At 48.2% G+C, this 15,886-nt stretch overlaps 2 protein-coding genes across 4 annotated transcripts in view; both read right to left on the bottom strand.

Moving 5' to 3' along the window:
• Positions 1-3,483: 3,483 nt before the first annotated feature.
• On the bottom strand, positions 3,484-9,502 carry TICAM1 (TIR domain containing adaptor molecule 1). 2 transcript variants are annotated; one of them, XR_014520994.1, is made up of 3 exons: positions 9,066-9,502; positions 3,886-6,904; positions 3,484-3,833 (listed from the first exon to the last, which is right to left on the bottom strand). XR_014520994.1 is itself a non-coding variant. In XM_083483805.1 (2 exons), exon 2 carries the CDS (start codon positions 6,762-6,764, stop codon positions 4,650-4,652), a length of 2,115 nt encoding a protein of 704 aa, XP_083339931.1. In that variant the 5' UTR covers positions 6,765-6,904; positions 9,066-9,502; the 3' UTR covers positions 3,484-4,649. The 2 variants fall into 2 exon arrangements, 1 of the variants encoding a protein (XP_083339931.1); XM_083483805.1 differs by having other exon boundaries at positions 3,484-6,904.
• A 2,995-nt stretch (positions 9,503-12,497) lies between these two features.
• Positions 12,498-15,886, bottom strand: part of LOC310697329 (perilipin-3-like) — a 181,528-nt gene continuing 178,139 nt past the window's right edge. For both annotated transcript variants that reach the window (XM_083483878.1, XM_083483877.1), the window contains exons 6-8: positions 15,536-15,732; positions 14,839-14,970; positions 12,498-13,872 (exon numbers count right to left, since the gene is read on the bottom strand). In XM_083483878.1, the coding sequence (XP_083340004.1) occupies positions 13,279-13,872; positions 14,839-14,970; positions 15,536-15,732 (923 nt within the window). In that variant the 3' untranslated portion in view covers positions 12,498-13,278. The remainder of the gene's footprint in view (positions 13,873-14,838; positions 14,971-15,535; positions 15,733-15,886) is intronic.

Genomic DNA, 15,886 nt, shown 5'->3' with positions numbered 1-15,886 from the left:
TAGGTTGGCAGGAGCTGAGACAGAGCAACGGGAGCTCACCCCGTCGCTGGGATTCGAACCACCGACCTTCTGATTGGCAAATCCTAGGCTCTGTGGTTTAACCCACAGCACCACCCACATCCCCTGGACTCTATACAGGTTAGATCATTGCAATGTATTATATACCTCAGAAGACAGTTTGGGAACTTGAGCTGGTGGAGCATTTTGGAAGCCCAGTTGCTAACTGGGGAGCTGCTGCGAGAAACAGCTGTGCAAGCCTTTGGGAGGCAGAGATGCAAGAGGGCATCAGAGGAGGGAGGGAAGGAAAGAGGGACAGAGGCCAGTGTTGCACCCCTGACCATCATTCAAGTCATCCCAGGGTGCAATGGCACACCTGAAAACCACTGGCTTAACCTATGAAACCTTCTTAGGCAGACTTAAGGCCTATTCACACATCGTTTTAATATGGATCCTTTAATCTCCTGGTTCCAAAACGCTTTTTCCCAGGCCACTCCCTGCCTCCTCGGTCCCCCAGTGCTCCCTACCACACTAAAACCAGTGGTTTGCACGACCGGCTAAGGGAGATAACAACACAATAAAATTCAAAACGGCGACAATTGATTACACATTAAGTCCAAATCCAGTTGAAACTATTGTTTAATTAATTCAGACTCGTGAACTTGATCCAGCGATCCAGCCCCCAGCTCCCCCCTCACCTATTAGCGCCCCCTGGGTCATCCCACCCACCCTAGGGGGTGGTAGCACCCATTGCTTTAATCTAACACACATATTTTAATTACCCCTTCGTCTATACAATGTTCGCTGCAAGCAGCTGCTGTCCCAAACTTTCACCCTGCGAAATCCTGAGTTTCCCTGCCCTCAGAAAATCCGAAAAAGGTTTCTGCTCCTCTTTAAAAGCTCTTCTGTCCCCGACTCTTGGCATGAAGTGTTGATTACCTTACTACCAAAACAAGGAACGGACCGAAATATTATAAAGAATTACAGGCCAATTTCATGATTGAATATTGATTAGAAAATCTTTGCTGGTGTGTTAGCAAACAGATTGAAAAAATGCTTGAACAGAATAATAGGTAAGGATCGGAATGGCTTTTTACCAAGGAGACAGATAAAAAATAATACAAGAGTAGTGATTGATCTTCTAGAATTTATTGATATGGTGGATGCGGAGAAAGCCTTCGACAGTGTGGCCTGGAACTTTCTGGTTCACACTGTGGAAAGTTTGAAACTTGGGAACAAAATTTTGAATGGTATGGAAGCGATTTATGAAAACCAGAAAGCTAAGTTAATAATTAACAATGAAATAACTGAAGAATTCCAAATTGAAAGAGACACCAGACAAGGATGTCCTCTATCTCCACTTTTGTTCATTATGACACGGGAAACACTCCTAATAGCGATAAGAAAGGACCCAAAAATTAAGGGGATTAGTCTAGACAATATAAAGTTAAAGCATTTGCTGACGATGTAATTATTACTCCAGAAAATCCAGAAGAAAGTATACAAGAAGCCCTAAAGAAATTGAGTATGGAGAAGTATCGGGCTTCAAGTTAAATAAAGAAAAATCTGAATTATTAACGAAAAATATGGGGGTAAAGGAACAGGAAGAATTGGAAAGGGTAACCGACCTTAAACTCACCACGAAAGCTAAGTATTTGGGGATCTGGATTACAAATAAAAATACCAATTTGTACAAGAATAATTATGTGAAGAAGTGGAAGGAAATAAAAGGATATTTAAACAAATGGAATAAACTGAACTTGTCTTTATGGGGTAGGATATCCTTGATAAAAATGTCAATTCTCCCAAAAATGCTCTTTCTTTTCCAGATGATCCCAATAATTATTGGGACAAAATGTTTTAAAGGCTGGCAAAGGGATCTTTCTAATTTTATTTGGCAGGGTAAGAAGCCAAGAGTAAGGTTCAAAGGATTGATTGAGCCCAGAGAAAGGGGTGGGTTCGTGGTTCCAGACCTCAAGCTCTATTTTGAGGCCACATGCATGACGTGGCTGAAAGATTGGATATTATTGACAGATACGGAAATCCTAGACCTGGAGGGCTGGGACAAAGTTTTCGGGTGGCTACCTGGGTCACGATAAAATAAAAGTGCATAGAGGCTTCACTAATCATTTGGTGAGAAAGGCCCTATTTGAAGTTTGGGAAAGAAATAAAACAATAGTAACCGTCAAAACTCCCTGATGGCTATCACCTATAGAGTCATCAGCCATGCATAGAAATAATATGAAAGACAGTTGACTAACATATAGGGAACTCGTAGAAGAAATAAAGGATTGCCCGACAGTAAAGACAGGGGTAAAGTGACCCCTGACCATTAGGTCCAGTCTGACCCCGACTCTGGGGTTGTGGCGCTCATCTTGCTTTATTGGCCGGGTACAGCTTCCGGGTCATGTGGCCAGCAGGACTAAGCCGCTTCTGGCGAACCAGAGCAGCGCACGGAAATTCCGTTTACCTTCCCGCTGGAGCGGTACCCATTTATCTACTTGCACTTTGACGTGCTTTCGAAGTGCTAGGTTGGCAGGAGCAGGGACCGAGCAACGGGAGCTCACCCCATCACGGGGATTCGAACCACCAACCTGATTGGCAAGTCTTAGGCTTTGTGGTTTAACCCACAGCGCCACCCACATCCCAAAAATATATAAATTGTTACAAAATTGGAAAATAGAAAAGGTGGGGAAAGGTGACGCTATTAAAAAATGGGAACAAGATCTGGGCCGCTCAACTGAATATAATGAATGGGAAAGACTGTGGACAAAAAATATAAATTTCACAGCATGTTACCGAATAAGAGAGAATTATATGAAAATGCATCATAGGTGGTCCCTGTTACCAGAAAGGCTGGCAAAAATGGATAAAACATATAATAATTAGTGCTGGAGGAAGGAATCTTCTACCACATGTGGTGGACATGTCCCGAAATTGGGAAATTTTGGGGCATGATCCACGAAGAAATAAAGAAAATACTAAGAATATCATATAGTAAAAGGCCAGGGGCATTCCTTTTAGGAATTTTAAACGACGATATTCCAAAATACAAAACTAAATTTTTCTTATACGCAACATCTGCAGCAAGAATCCTGGTGGCTAAGTACTGGAAAGGAAATCAGTTACCCACTAGGGGAGAATAGTTATGTAAGCTTTCAGAATATTTAGAATTAGCCAAATTGACATTTATAATAAGACAAAGACCAAAAAGTGAAGTGAAAAAGGAATGGGAGTGCCTAAATGAATACCTTAAAAGCCAAGGTTCGAGGACAGAAATCTGGCTGAGTCTGGAATAACCTTGTGAAGGGAAAGGATAAGAAAGAGGGATTTATATCAGAGATGATCAGGAAAACAGGAAGATACAATGAGAGGTAATGGAGCATTGGTGGAAATCAATGTTTGTTTTCCTTTTTAGTGTTTATATTATTAATTTGTAAGATTTGGATATGTTTTTGATAGGTTTTTGTGTTTTGTGGATTGTTATTTTTCATTTTTGTGTGTGTGGAAAATACTAAAAAAACCACTTTTTTTTAAAGCTCTTCTGTCAGCTTTACGTGGTTGAAACCTTTGTCCGTTTTTTGTTTTTGATGGGAGTGTTTTTGTGTGGAGCAGCTTCCAGAGAGGCAGGGTGGCCTGAATCAGCAAATCGTGGAAAAAGGGGAAATGGGCAGGAAAATTCCGGGTTAAAATCGCGTCCAAAAAGAAGCCAGGGAACAAATTGATTAGGCTAAAAGTACCCTAAGAAGAAAGCAGCAGAACGAATAGAGACAGAGTGGAATGTGAACAGATTAATTCATTTCCCCCCAACTATTATGGTCTTTAAGGTTGAAATCCTAAAGAGACCAAAAGCACAGGTAAGAGAATAAACTTAGAGATGAACTATACCCATTATTTATTGTCAGTTAGCTCTCATTTTGCTTTGCTTATATGTACTTAAACCTAGATTGCTGCGTGTTTTGTTTTCTTGTTTCTGGTAATGTTGAATTCATTCTGTGTTTGTTAAATTGTGTTCTGTCAGTTTTGACATGCTCTGTATTTCATATACAGTCGTACCTTGGAAGTCGAACGGAATCTGTTCCGGAAGTCCATTCAACTTCCAAAACATTCAGAAACCAAGGCGCAGCTTCAGATTGGAAGCTCCTGTAGCCAATCGGAACCCGCGGAACCTGCGTCGGACGTCCAGGTTCCAAAGAACGTTCACAAACTGGAACACTCACTCCCAGGTCTGCAGCGTTCGGGAGCCAAAACGTTCAAGTTGCAAGGCGTTTGACTTCTGAGGTACGACTGTATTAGCATTCTGATGTATAATTTATGAAATAAATTTCGTTGTCGAGAAGCAGCATGCAAGTCAACTCAAATCAGGCAACCGGAGAGAAATTGTTCTGAGTTCTGCTCCAAAATGAACTGGATTCTCATTCGCTTCCCCTGAGAGTTACGCGAACTGCTTCTGGGTGTTGTTCAGACATTTCTGATGCGATTTGACAAACTTCGTTAAACCAAACCAACTCGTTCCAGGAGGGCTCCCTTTTCCTGCTGCCTCTCCAGATCTTCTGGCGCCCATTTTGGGTCGAGGAGGAGCAGAACAGAGTTTCTACATGTGGCCGTGCCCCTGATCACAACGCCACAAAGAGATGGAGGCACTTAGAGCTTCAGCCTCCAGGTCTCTCTCTCCCGTCCAAACCACCTTCTTCCTCTTCTGCCGCCGCACCTGCCTTCTCCACCTGCATTTGGTTGTAGTCTCCAATCTGAACCATTTGGGCATTCTGGATTATGAGGTGCGACGGAGGCGCCCCAGACATGAGCCCCGGGGAACCCCGTGAGAACACATATGGATGGGAAAGTTGATCAGGCCCCAGCTGAGGTTGAGGCATTTCAGAGTAGAAAAATGGCTGGTCAGGTGGGGTTTGCAGCCCCAGAAAGCACCTCTGCGAGGGCATCGGAGCTTGCGAGCTGACCCTGAGGGCAGACAGGCGCTGCAGGGCTTGCCTGTAATCGCTCTGCTGCTCCTGCAAGCGCTCCTGTTTCCGGATCTGCCTCGAGATATTCCACAGGGCCCTCTTCTCCCGGATCACCGCTGGGGAGAACGTTTTCTTGACCCGCCTGGCGAAGACGGGCGAGGTCTCATCCAGGGGCACGATCGCCGCGAGCAGGAAGGGCATCTCTCGCCTCTTCATGGGGCTCTCTTTGGCAATGAAGGGCACCACCGAGTTGGTCTTGCAGAAGCGCTGGAAGGAGTCCATCAAGGCCACGTTTGCCTGGAAGGCGCAGAAGCGGCTCTTGAAGTTCTCCGTCAGGAGGAGGAGGGTGAAGGCCGAGTTATCCAGGGCATCCTGGAAGCAGCTGAGCTGGCAGTGCCCAGGGACCAGGAAGTCCTCGCTGACCGTCGCCCCGTCGGATACGCCCAGGGCCTCCAGCCGCTCCCTCACCCGGCAGGCGACTGTCTCATCTTCGGGTGCGTGGACCACAACAAAACTGAAGAAGGGTTGCTCCTCAGCCGGCAGATCTGTCGAGCAAGGTCCTGATGAATGAGGAGGAGGAGGGCCAGAGCTTGAAGAGGACCCAGTCTCCAAGCTCGGCTTCAGGGAAGAGGAATCTTCCACGGTTCTTGGAACAAACGGTGCAGAAGATGCTAAACCAGGCAGAGGTGTGGGTGGCGCTTGTGAGTTCTGGAGTGGACATCCTGCACAACCCTGCGGTTCCGAGGCCACCAGACTTCGGGGTTCCCTGCTTTCTCCATCTTCCAGCGGCTGCGTAATTTTAGGGGGAGGCTGAACCGACAAGCAAGAATGGTTGCCTCCAGGATCACTGGTTTGCCTGGTTTTCTCTTGGCCTTGCACGACGGGCTCTGCTGGTCTCCCAGAGCAAGAATTCGCTGGAGACTCGGCAGTGGCTCCCGCTTCTCCAGGCTGCACCAGGGAGTTGGGGCCACTTCCACACAGCTTGCTGGGCTCGGGGACGCCATGCTGAAGGGAATGGGTGAGGAACGGCAAGGTTGGAGACTGGCTGATCTCCAGGTGGCTGAGCAGCGAGGCCGGGCTGCCCGTGGAGCACAGAGGCTGGATTTCGGAGGGAGCCCAGGAACTCAAAACTGGCATGGGCGAGCTCTTTGCTGCTCCGGAGGAAGGCTTCCCCCCATCGCATCCTGGAGCGCTGAAGCTGTTGCTTGCCACCGCAGGCACGAAATCCAGCCCACACTTTTGCTCAGCTTCGCTCAAGAGGCTCTCAAAAGCAGACCTTGGGACATCACTCTCAAGGAAAGCCTTGATGGCGATACGGTAAGCCTCGTCTCTGGCCAGGGGCCCACAGAGCTTTTCCTCTACTAACAACGAATAGATCTGGGCCACAGCCAGCGCCACTCCTGCACCCTGGTTTGAAGGAGCTGGATCGGCCCTGCTTGCTGCGGCGCTCCGCTGGTGGCTCTTGTAGATGTCTGCCACCGCAGCACAGTTCTCCAACGCTTCCAGGCTCAGTCTGGCCTCCGTCTCTCTGCCCAGGGTCAAGAGGATCATGGCCTGAAGGAGCCTGCAACTCTTCCCGCCTTGCCGCCTGCAGCTCAGCTTGTGTTTGTACTGGACCAGCCTGTCTCGCGGGATTGCGGCCAAGACGCTGAAGATGCCCTCCATGCTTGGAGGTGCCATACTGCCCTCTGCCGTCCTGGCGAGTGGCCTGGCGAGGCCAGCGCCCCAGTTGGAAAAGCATCTTGGGGCCTGGAGGGGTGGAAGCGTGGCAGCAGAGGGAGGATCTCCGCCATGCCGGCAGGCCATCAGCTTCTTCCCAGTGAGATTTTGTCCACCACCTCTTACTCGTATCTTCACCAAAATGTTCAAGAAAGAGGAGATGTCATCAGCCTGCCATCTTTGCCCTCTGGGTTTTTGCGGTTTGGTGTTTTGTCTTCTGTGCAAACCTGCAATGTAAAAGGTGGGAGGAAATATTGGGAACGTCGCTGGGTCTTGGCAAGCCTCATTTATGCCCTGGATTAATTGCTTAGAAAATAATTAATCAGTGGCTCCCAAACCTTTGGTCCTTACGAACCAACCGAGAATTGGCCTTGTTTTACATGTGCTTCTTGTTCTCGCGCTTTTAACTGCTTTTTTAATTATCTTATCTTTCAAATGGCCTTGAGAAGGCTGAGAAGGAAATTAATAAATAAGTTATAATAAATGAATTCATTTAAAAAAAATGTTAAGGGGAAAATTAAATTAATGTAGCCCTCCGGATTTTGATCAACTGGGAAGATTAAAACATAAATAACACTCTTTGTGGATGGATTTCAAGGTAATTCTAAGAATCGGCTTTCTGAATATTGTTTGACCGACTCTGTTTCAAATATCTTTAAGTTAAGCTAACAGCATCCAGAACTGGTCACTGTTATGGGTGCCGGCAGGAAACAGGGTATTCAAGTGAGGGGCATATATAAACTTTGATTATTATTATTTTTACAAGATTTAGCTGGAAATGCTGGAGGAGGCAGGGGGTGGGTTCCCCCACCTCCCCCCAAAACAGGCAACACACAGACACTACCACTGATCTATAGCCCCTCACCCAATCCAAATGCACGAAGCTGTTTTCAGACCAAGTCAGAGCACTGGTCCTTTTATTATTATTATTATTTATATCCCGCCCTCCCCAGCCGAAGCCGGGCTCTGGGCAGCTAACAACAATAAAATAATACAACATTCTAAAATCATTTCATTATAAAAATTAATTCAAATCAAATTGATGGCAACCATTGGGCTAGAGTGCTATGAGGATTACCAAAGGAGGGGGTCCGACTGTGCCCTGGCTGAACAGCTCTGTCTTGCAGGCCCTGCGGAAAGATGTCAAGTCCCGCAGGGCCCTAGTCTCTTGTGACAGAGCGTTCCACCAGATCGGGGCCACAGCCGAAAAAGCCCTGGCTCTGGTCAAGGCCAGCCTAACCTCCCTGTGGCCCGGGACCTCCAAGATGTTTTTGTCTGAAGACCGTAAGGTTCTCTGTGGGACATACCAGGAGAGGTGGTCCCGTAGGTCCGAGGGTCCTAGGCCGTATAGGGCTTTAAAGGTTAAAACCAGCACCTTGAACCTGATCCTGTACTCCACCGGGAGCCAGTGCAGCTGGTATAGCACTGGGTGAATATGATCCTGCAGCGAGGACCCCGTAAGGAGTCTCACCGCGGCATTCTGCACCCGCTGGAGTTTCTGGGTCAGTCTCAAGGGCAGCCCCACGTAGAGCAAGTTAAAATAATCCAGTCTGGAGGTGACCGTCGCGTGGATCACAGTGGCTAGGTCAGGGCTCTGACCGGCAGCACCTCTTCAAGATCTCGAGCAGAACTATGCCTCCCCCACCACAAAACCCTTTTTTTTATGTGGGATTGGGAACTTGCCATGTTTGAGACGTCTGCTGCCTTGAGACGTCTGCTGCCTTAAAGGTGACTCATATGCTGGGAACCCTCAAGGTTCAGTTATGGCCTCGCTCTCTCCTTCCGTCTCGCCGCATGCAGCTTGGCCGATGTGCGCGCCAGACCCAACATTTCCAGCTCGAAAAAGATTGGCAACCCTCCGCTAAACTGACAGGCCAGGGCTTGTCAGATTCCCAGGGGAAGGATCGTTTGCAGGCTTTGCTGCTTAACTACAGCAATTTGCTAAAAACACAATAAGTTTCCAGTCCTCATGGGGTCTGCATAAAAGGCCTGATTTCAAATAGGAGCATCTGAAATGGCCTTATGCTCTGTTGCTGCTGCACCTAGCTGCACCTTTGCTAACCTGGCATATTTGGGACTCGGCACCGATTGGATCCAGGCAGCCGCACTGGGCTTGGGGGCAGCTCAAGGGTGCCAGTCTGATTCAGCTCAACCTCAGCACTATTGCAAAAAAAACCAACTCTTTAGGATTCAGTCCTGTTAAAGGTGCTGCCCTTTTGCATCCATCCCAGGCGTCCTACTGCTGAGACCAAGCCTCTTGTTCCGCCCGTCTGTCTCAAGTCGTGGCTCGTCGTGGGGCCTGGCTTGGGAAAGAGGCCAGAATCTTTTAACTCCCCTGGCAGAACGAATAAAATTCCTCTTTGGCGAGAACTACGTAGGTTGACCTACCTGGCACAGAGCTGCAAAGAGGCTGGATTTTCCTTGCAAACTTGGTTCGCAAGCCCCCTTGAAAAGTTTTGGCCCTGGAGGAGGAACTGAGAGGCGGAAGCTGAGAGGTCAGACAACCTCCTCCTCCCCGTTTCCTCTCCCTGGCGGGGAGTCAGAGCGCAGGGCTGTCTTTCTTCCTCAAACCACAACTCTTAACTTTCGGTTTCCGGGGCTGAAGTAGTGCAGCGTTTTGCTGAACTTCTGATTGGCAGCTTTGCTGGGTCAGGCTGCCAGTCGCACAAAAACCACCCCTGCTCTCTGCATCTTAGGGTTGCAGTCCTCATCCCCCTGGGAGCAAAACCCCACTGCAAGAAATTCTAAATGTTTATATATTTAAATGGAGCAAGGCTTTGTACATGTGATTTGCCGCTGCTGTTCTTCTGGAAGGATGACAAGGAGGACTTAATTAAAAAAATCCTTCCAGTAGCACCTTAAAGACCAACTAAGTTAGTTCTAGGTATAAGCTTTCGTGTGCATGCACACTTCTTCAGATACACTGAAACAGAAGTTGCCAGACCCTTCTATATAGTGAGAAGGTGGGGAGGGGTATTACTCAGAAGGGTGGTGGGAATGGGAGATTGGCAGATAGCTGAGATGAGCCTGTTGACGACTCTTAACGACTGCAATAGGTCTTACAGGAAAAGGCAAGGGGTGAGAAGGTGAAAAATGGCTTAGTCATGTATAGTGAGATAAGAATCCAATGTCTTTGTTCAGACCAGGTCTCTCCATGGTTTTAAGTTTGGTAATGAGTTGCAATACAGCAGCTTCTCTTTCCAGTCTATTTCTGAAATTCCTTTGTAGTAAAACAGCTACTTTGAGATCTTGTATAGAGTGTCCTGGGAGATTGAAGTGTTCTCCTACTGGTTTCTCTGTTTTGTGATTCTTGATGTCTGATTTATGTCCGTTTATTCTTTGGCGTAAGGTTTGGCCTGTTTGTCCAATATAGAGAGCTGAAGGACACTGTTGGCATTTGATGGCATACACAATGTTAGACGATGAGCAATTAAATAGTCCCGAGATGGTATGTGTGATGTTGTTGGGGCCAGTAATGGTGTTGTCCGGGTGTATGTGGCAGCAAAGTTGGCATCTGGCAAAGTTGGCACTATCAAGGAGGACTTGATAGTGTCCCTATCAAGGGAAGTCATGGTACCGCTCTATTCTGCCTTGGTCAGGCCCTACCTGGAGTCCTGTGTCCAGTTCTGGGCACCACAATTTAAGAAAGATGTTGACAAGCCGGAACATGTGCAGAGGAGGGCAACCAAGATGATCAAGGGTCTGGAAGCCAAGCCTGATGAAGAACGGTTGAAGGAGCTGGGTATGTTTAGCCTGGGAAAGTGGAGGCTGAGAGGAGATGTGAAAGCCACCTTCAAAAGGGCTGTCACATGGAAGATGGAGATGTCACCTGTTCTGGAGGGTAGGACTCGAACCCACAGCTTCAAGTTACAAGAGAGGAGATTCTGACTAAACATGAGGAAAAACTTTCTGACAGAAAGAGCCATTTGAAAGTGGAATAGACTCTAATAAGGTTAATAAGAATAGATAAATATAGATAGTTATACGGATGAAAATGTATAGTTATAATAGGTTAAGTATAGAGCAAAGTTAAATGAAAGAGGGTAAGGATTTGCTGAAAAGACTTGGAAAACGGGAATACAAAAGGGGAGGTGTGAGGAGGTCAAGGAAATAAGCAAATGAGATCAAAGATGCTGAAAAATGGATTTATTCTTTTTTTAAAATATCTTTTCTTTTTTCCCCCCTATTTCTTTTCCTTCTTTCTAGGTTGCCTTTTTGTCAACTTTCTTGTTAGCTTGTGTTTGTTAGTTTTTGTTAGTTTTTTCTTTATGTGTAATTTTTTGTATAATCTCAATAAATATTCTTTTTTTAAAAAATGAAAGTGGAATAGACTCCCTTGGGAGGCTTGGAGGTTTTTAAGCAGAGGTTGGATGGTCACCTGTCAAGGATGCTGGAGCTGAGATTTCTGCATTGCAGGGGGTTGGACTGGATGACCCCTGGAGGTCCCTTCCAGCTCTATGATTCTATTGACTGAAGGCTGCATCAAGACCATTGGAAGTGTGCTGTAACAAATCTCTATTTTTTAATTATTCCTTTAGTAGATTTATATCCCAGCTTTTCCACCCAAAGGAACCCGGGGAGGCAAGTAGGATAATAAAATGAATGTATCTATAATAGTGATGAAAAAGAAATAAAATGGACAGAATAAGAAATATTGTGGAAGGCTGGTATGTATTATAGAAAGAAAAACAAAAGATACAGTCTGAGAGAAGATTGAGAAGATCCTTGCATGGAGGGGTTGGACTAGATGACTCTTGGGGTCCCCGCCCCTACTATTCTATGTCTGTTTTGGCCCCAGTGACACATGCCTGAGTTACACCCCATTTGGACTACTGCAACACTCTCTGCATGGGGCTGCCCTCGAACAGTGCTCAGAAACGTCAACCGACGCAAAGAGTTTGCCGCCTGGTTACAGGGAACAGATGACTCCCTTGATGCAACAGCTCCACTGGCTACCGATCTGTTTCGGGGCCTCAGTTAAAAGTTCTGGTTATGCCCCATAAATCCCTACAAGGCTTAGGTCTCTAGGCTGTTCCCTCATGCAAAGCTGCCCAGGCTCTGTGATCTTCGGGGAAGGCCTTTTTCGCAGGCCTGCTTGGCGGGGACATGAGACAGGGCCTTCTTGGTGGTGGCTCCTCCCAGGCAAGTTTGGAACTCCATCCCTGGAGAAGCCTGACTGGCTCCCTCTCTGCTGCCTCCTTCCACCGGCAGGTGATGCCTTCTTCTGGTAACTGACTAGTGCCATGCTGTATTGGGGTTTTTTAATTATCTGTGTTTTTAATAGATCATATGTAGATATTGTTTTAATTCTATCAATGTTCACTTTTTTTTTTTAGTGATTGTTCCCCGCCCCCATGTACTGGTGTTTGTTTTTTGGGGTTTTAAAAATTTCACTCTGGTTTTTTTATAATTGCTTTTAATGTTTGCATCACTTTGTAAGTCACTTCAAATCGCACCTCGTGGAGAAAAGCAAATAAGAAATAGACAATTCCTTCTCCCCCCAGGCTTCTAAGCAAGACACCCTTTCCTAGCCACCTATGGTGAAAAGAGTAATTTCCAGGCAAACAAAGAGGGGAGCTTTTTTTAAAAAAAAGTTGGCTCCTTTTACTTTCAGGCCACTAGTGCCTCCCAGAAGCATGTGTAGGCAGTTAGGCTAGCAGATTATTTTTGCCAGCTAATAAATTCCACGAAGTTATTAGCAACATCCTTGCTGCTTAGGCTGCTTGCATATTGTGTTTCAAAGCAGCAGAAACCAACTGAAGTGCTCTTGAGGAACTCGGATTCTGTACTCAGAAAAGACAGGAGTCTGCTATCAGCATAAACTGTGCAAAAGAAGGACATTTTATTTCCCCCCCGAGGGTAAGGCAGGCAAGAGCTACACAAAACAGCTGCACAAAGTAATGGAAGTACAACTTAAGACACACACCGAACCCCACCTTTGAAACCCACCATGTTCACAAAGCCTTGTGAACGTCCACCTTCATTCCTCAAACCTCCTCTGTTGCTTCTCTTCCAAGCTCATCTCTGCAACAGTGAGGACTAGCCACTCCATTTTGAACGGAACCTGAGATTTTAACCCCCCTGCCTGTGTGCCACAATGATGGGTGGGTGTCTAAACACAGACCCACATATGCAGCTATCTATAGAGAATTGGTGAGGGTGAACGTTATGAGACTTCAGCTCCCATCAAGGACGACGGAAGCCGTCCATCCAGCAGGTCCCAGGACTCCCCATCACAGCGCATAAATCAGCCAGCCCGATCTGTGCAAGATTTAGCTTGCTCTCACTTAACGCAAGCCCCCGATAGCTGGCGCATTCCCCCCAACCACCACCAAATGGAAAACAGGCACGTTTCAGCCTTCGCACCCTAGAAGTGAAATGACCCACGCTTTGAGAGGAGGCTTTGAGAGGAGGCTGTATCTCCATCTGGAGCATGAACTCATGCAGAGGCGCGGAGGGCACCCTCCCCTCCGAACCGGTCCTTCCGGCTCCCGGCTTTTGATTCCCTTTCACGGATTGGCTTCTTGCAGTGTGTTTATGCGTGGGTGCAAAATGGCAATGGCTGTTTTGGGGGGGTGGGTGCTGGAATAGCCCCCGACTCTTATGCCTGCTTCTCAGCAGCACCGGAGAGCTGATTCAGAGTGCTCTTGCTAGGCTTCTTCTTCATCTCCTCTCCCTCGTTCATCTCTTTCTTTGCTTTCCTGGCCACGCCAGACACCGGACTTCCCTCCCCCTCGCTTTCTGCCTTTTTCTTTGCTGATTTGACTGCGACCTTCGCCGGTTTGGATACCGTCTCCCTCTCCTCTAGGGCCTCGCCCTCATCCATGGGCTCCTCCGGGGCCAAACTTTCCATCTCCCGGCTCTCCGTTTCCATCTCGGCGCTTGCCGACGGCCGGAAGGGCCCCACGACCCAGTTCAAGGGCGTGTTTTGGACGATGTGGTCCACCAGCGTCTCCAGGGTCTCTTGCGCCTGGGCGATTTTGTCTCGGCTCTGGGCCAGGAGGCTGGAGGACAAGTCCTGGAAGGACGAGACCGAGGAGAAAGAAGAGTGAAGCTGGCGGACGTTGCCGCGGGCTTGGGCCACCCTGTCGCGGAGGTTGCTGGGCAGGCCTTCGACGGTGGATGCCAAGTGAGCGTAGACCGGCCCAAGGTCCTGGGTGACAAAGCGAAGCATCGCCAGGGTACCTGATTCCACCTGCCAGGGCAAAACAACACAATCACAGAGGGGAGGTTGCTAAAAGAGCCCCTTGGTGTTCACACCATGGGGGAGTGGCTTAAAGAGCCCCTTGCTGTTCACACCATGGGGGAGTGGCTTAAAGAGCCCTTTGCTGTTCGCACCATGGGGGAGTGGCTTAAAGAGCCCCTTGCTGTTCACACCATGGGGGAGTGGCTTAAAGAGCCCTTTGCTGTTTGCATCATGGGGGAGTGGCTTAAAGAGCCCCTTGCTGTTCACACCATGGGGGAGTGGCTTAAAGAGCCCCTTGCTGTTCGCACCATGGGGGAGTGGCTTAAAGAGCCCTTTGCTGTTTGCATCATGGGGGAGTGGCTTAAAGAGCCCCTTGCTGTTCACACCATGGGGGAGTGGCTTAAAGAGCCCTTTGCTGTTCACATCATGGGGGAGTGGCTTAAAGAGCCCTTTGCTGTTCGCATCATGGGGGAGTGGCTTAAAGAGCCTCTTGCTGTTCACACCATGGGGGAGTGGCTTAAAGAGCCCTTTGCTGTTCACATCGTGGGGGAGTGGCTTAAAGAGCCTCTTGCTGTTCGCACCATGGGGGAGTGGCTTAAAGAGCCCCTTGCTGTTCGCACCATGGGGGAGTGGCTTAAAGAGCCCTTTGCTGTTCGCATCATGGGGGAGTGGCTTAAAGAGCCCCTTGCTGTTCGCATCATGGGGGAGTGGCTTAAAGAGCCCCTTGCTGTTCGCACCATGGGGGAGTGGCTTAAAGAGCCCTTTGCTGTTCGCACCATGGGGGAGTGGCTTAAAGAGCCCCTTGCTGTTCATGCAATTCAAATATAAGGTTATATCCAACTGCATACTACTTAGAGTAGACCTGCTGCAGTTGATGAGCGCGACTAACTTGTAGTTCCCCTCAATTAAAAAACAACAACAGCAGCTTTTGAAGCGTCTTCTTTGTCACTGCTGCGATACAGAGACGAGAGGTACCTCTGGCTTTGGGCCTCCGGCCGCGGCCTGCCTCTCCTCCGGCTGTGCCTGCGTCCACTCGAGCAAGACCTGGCTCAACTTCTCCTGAGCCTCTTGGAGCCGCTTCCCAAGGCCTTGCTGTGCGGCTTCAACCTGCGGAGGCAAGTGGGGCGCAAGAAGTCAGAATGGGAGGACGTGGGGGGGGGACACAAGGGATGCTGGCAACGGAAGATATTAACTTTTGCATTTTTACACTGCTTCTCTCTCTAAATGAGAGATAAAACCAGATTATGAAACCATGCATAAACATCATGGAGGGGAGATAAAATGGATGTCAACAATAAAAGCAGGAAGTTTTAATGCAATGTGTGTCAGTGTTGTGTTTTGTATAACGCAGGCATGGCCAAACCTGGCCCTCCAGCTGTTTTTGGACTACAACTCCCATCATCCCTAGCTAACAGGACCAGTGGTCAGGGATGATGGGAATCGTAGTTCCAAAACAGCTGGAGGGCCAAGTTTGGCCACCACTGGTCCAGGGGGTCATGAAGAGTCGGACACGACTAAACAACAACAAGTTTTGAAATTGTTTTGTGGGTCTTTGGACCGCAATAAATTATTGATTGTAGTGTTGTGGAAGAAGGAGAAAACGGAGAACGGCGGTACAATGGCGTGGAGGCAGTTGGGTCGTGTCTGCTAAGTATGGATGCTCCGGACTCACCAGGCTGATCACCAGCTGGAGCTGAGAAAGCGTATCCTGAGTGTTCTCCCTGATGAGACGCAGCTTGTCGAGGGAATGCAGGTAAGCGCGACGGCGGACTTTGCTCGAGAGCGACCCCAGGCGGACGAAGTAACTCTGCTGCTTTCTCTGCTCTTCCAAGGCTTCTCCAAAACCTCGGACCTCCGTGGCCAGCTTGGCTGCAACAAATACGAACAGATAAACATCAGCGTGGGTGGGAAAGATGGGCAAATCTGGAAGGTTGTGGGGCTTCACCCCCCAAAAAAATATTATTTGTACATTGCAGGGGGGTTGAACCAGATGAATCCTGGGGCCCTTCCAACTCCACAATTC

The sequence above is a fragment of the Podarcis liolepis genome (assembly GCF_965112155.1).
Source record: "Podarcis liolepis genome assembly, chromosome: 18".
Classification (NCBI taxonomy): Eukaryota; Metazoa; Chordata; class Lepidosauria; order Squamata; family Lacertidae; genus Podarcis; species Podarcis liolepis.
The sequence above is the reverse complement of the archived record's forward strand: the minus strand, read 5'-3'. Positions and strand labels throughout refer to the sequence as shown.

Coding starts and splice junctions, on each gene's coding strand:
- TICAM1 (XM_083483805.1), bottom strand. CDS start 6,764: ATGGCCTGCCGGCATGGCGGAGATCCTCCCTCTGCTGCCACGCTTCCA.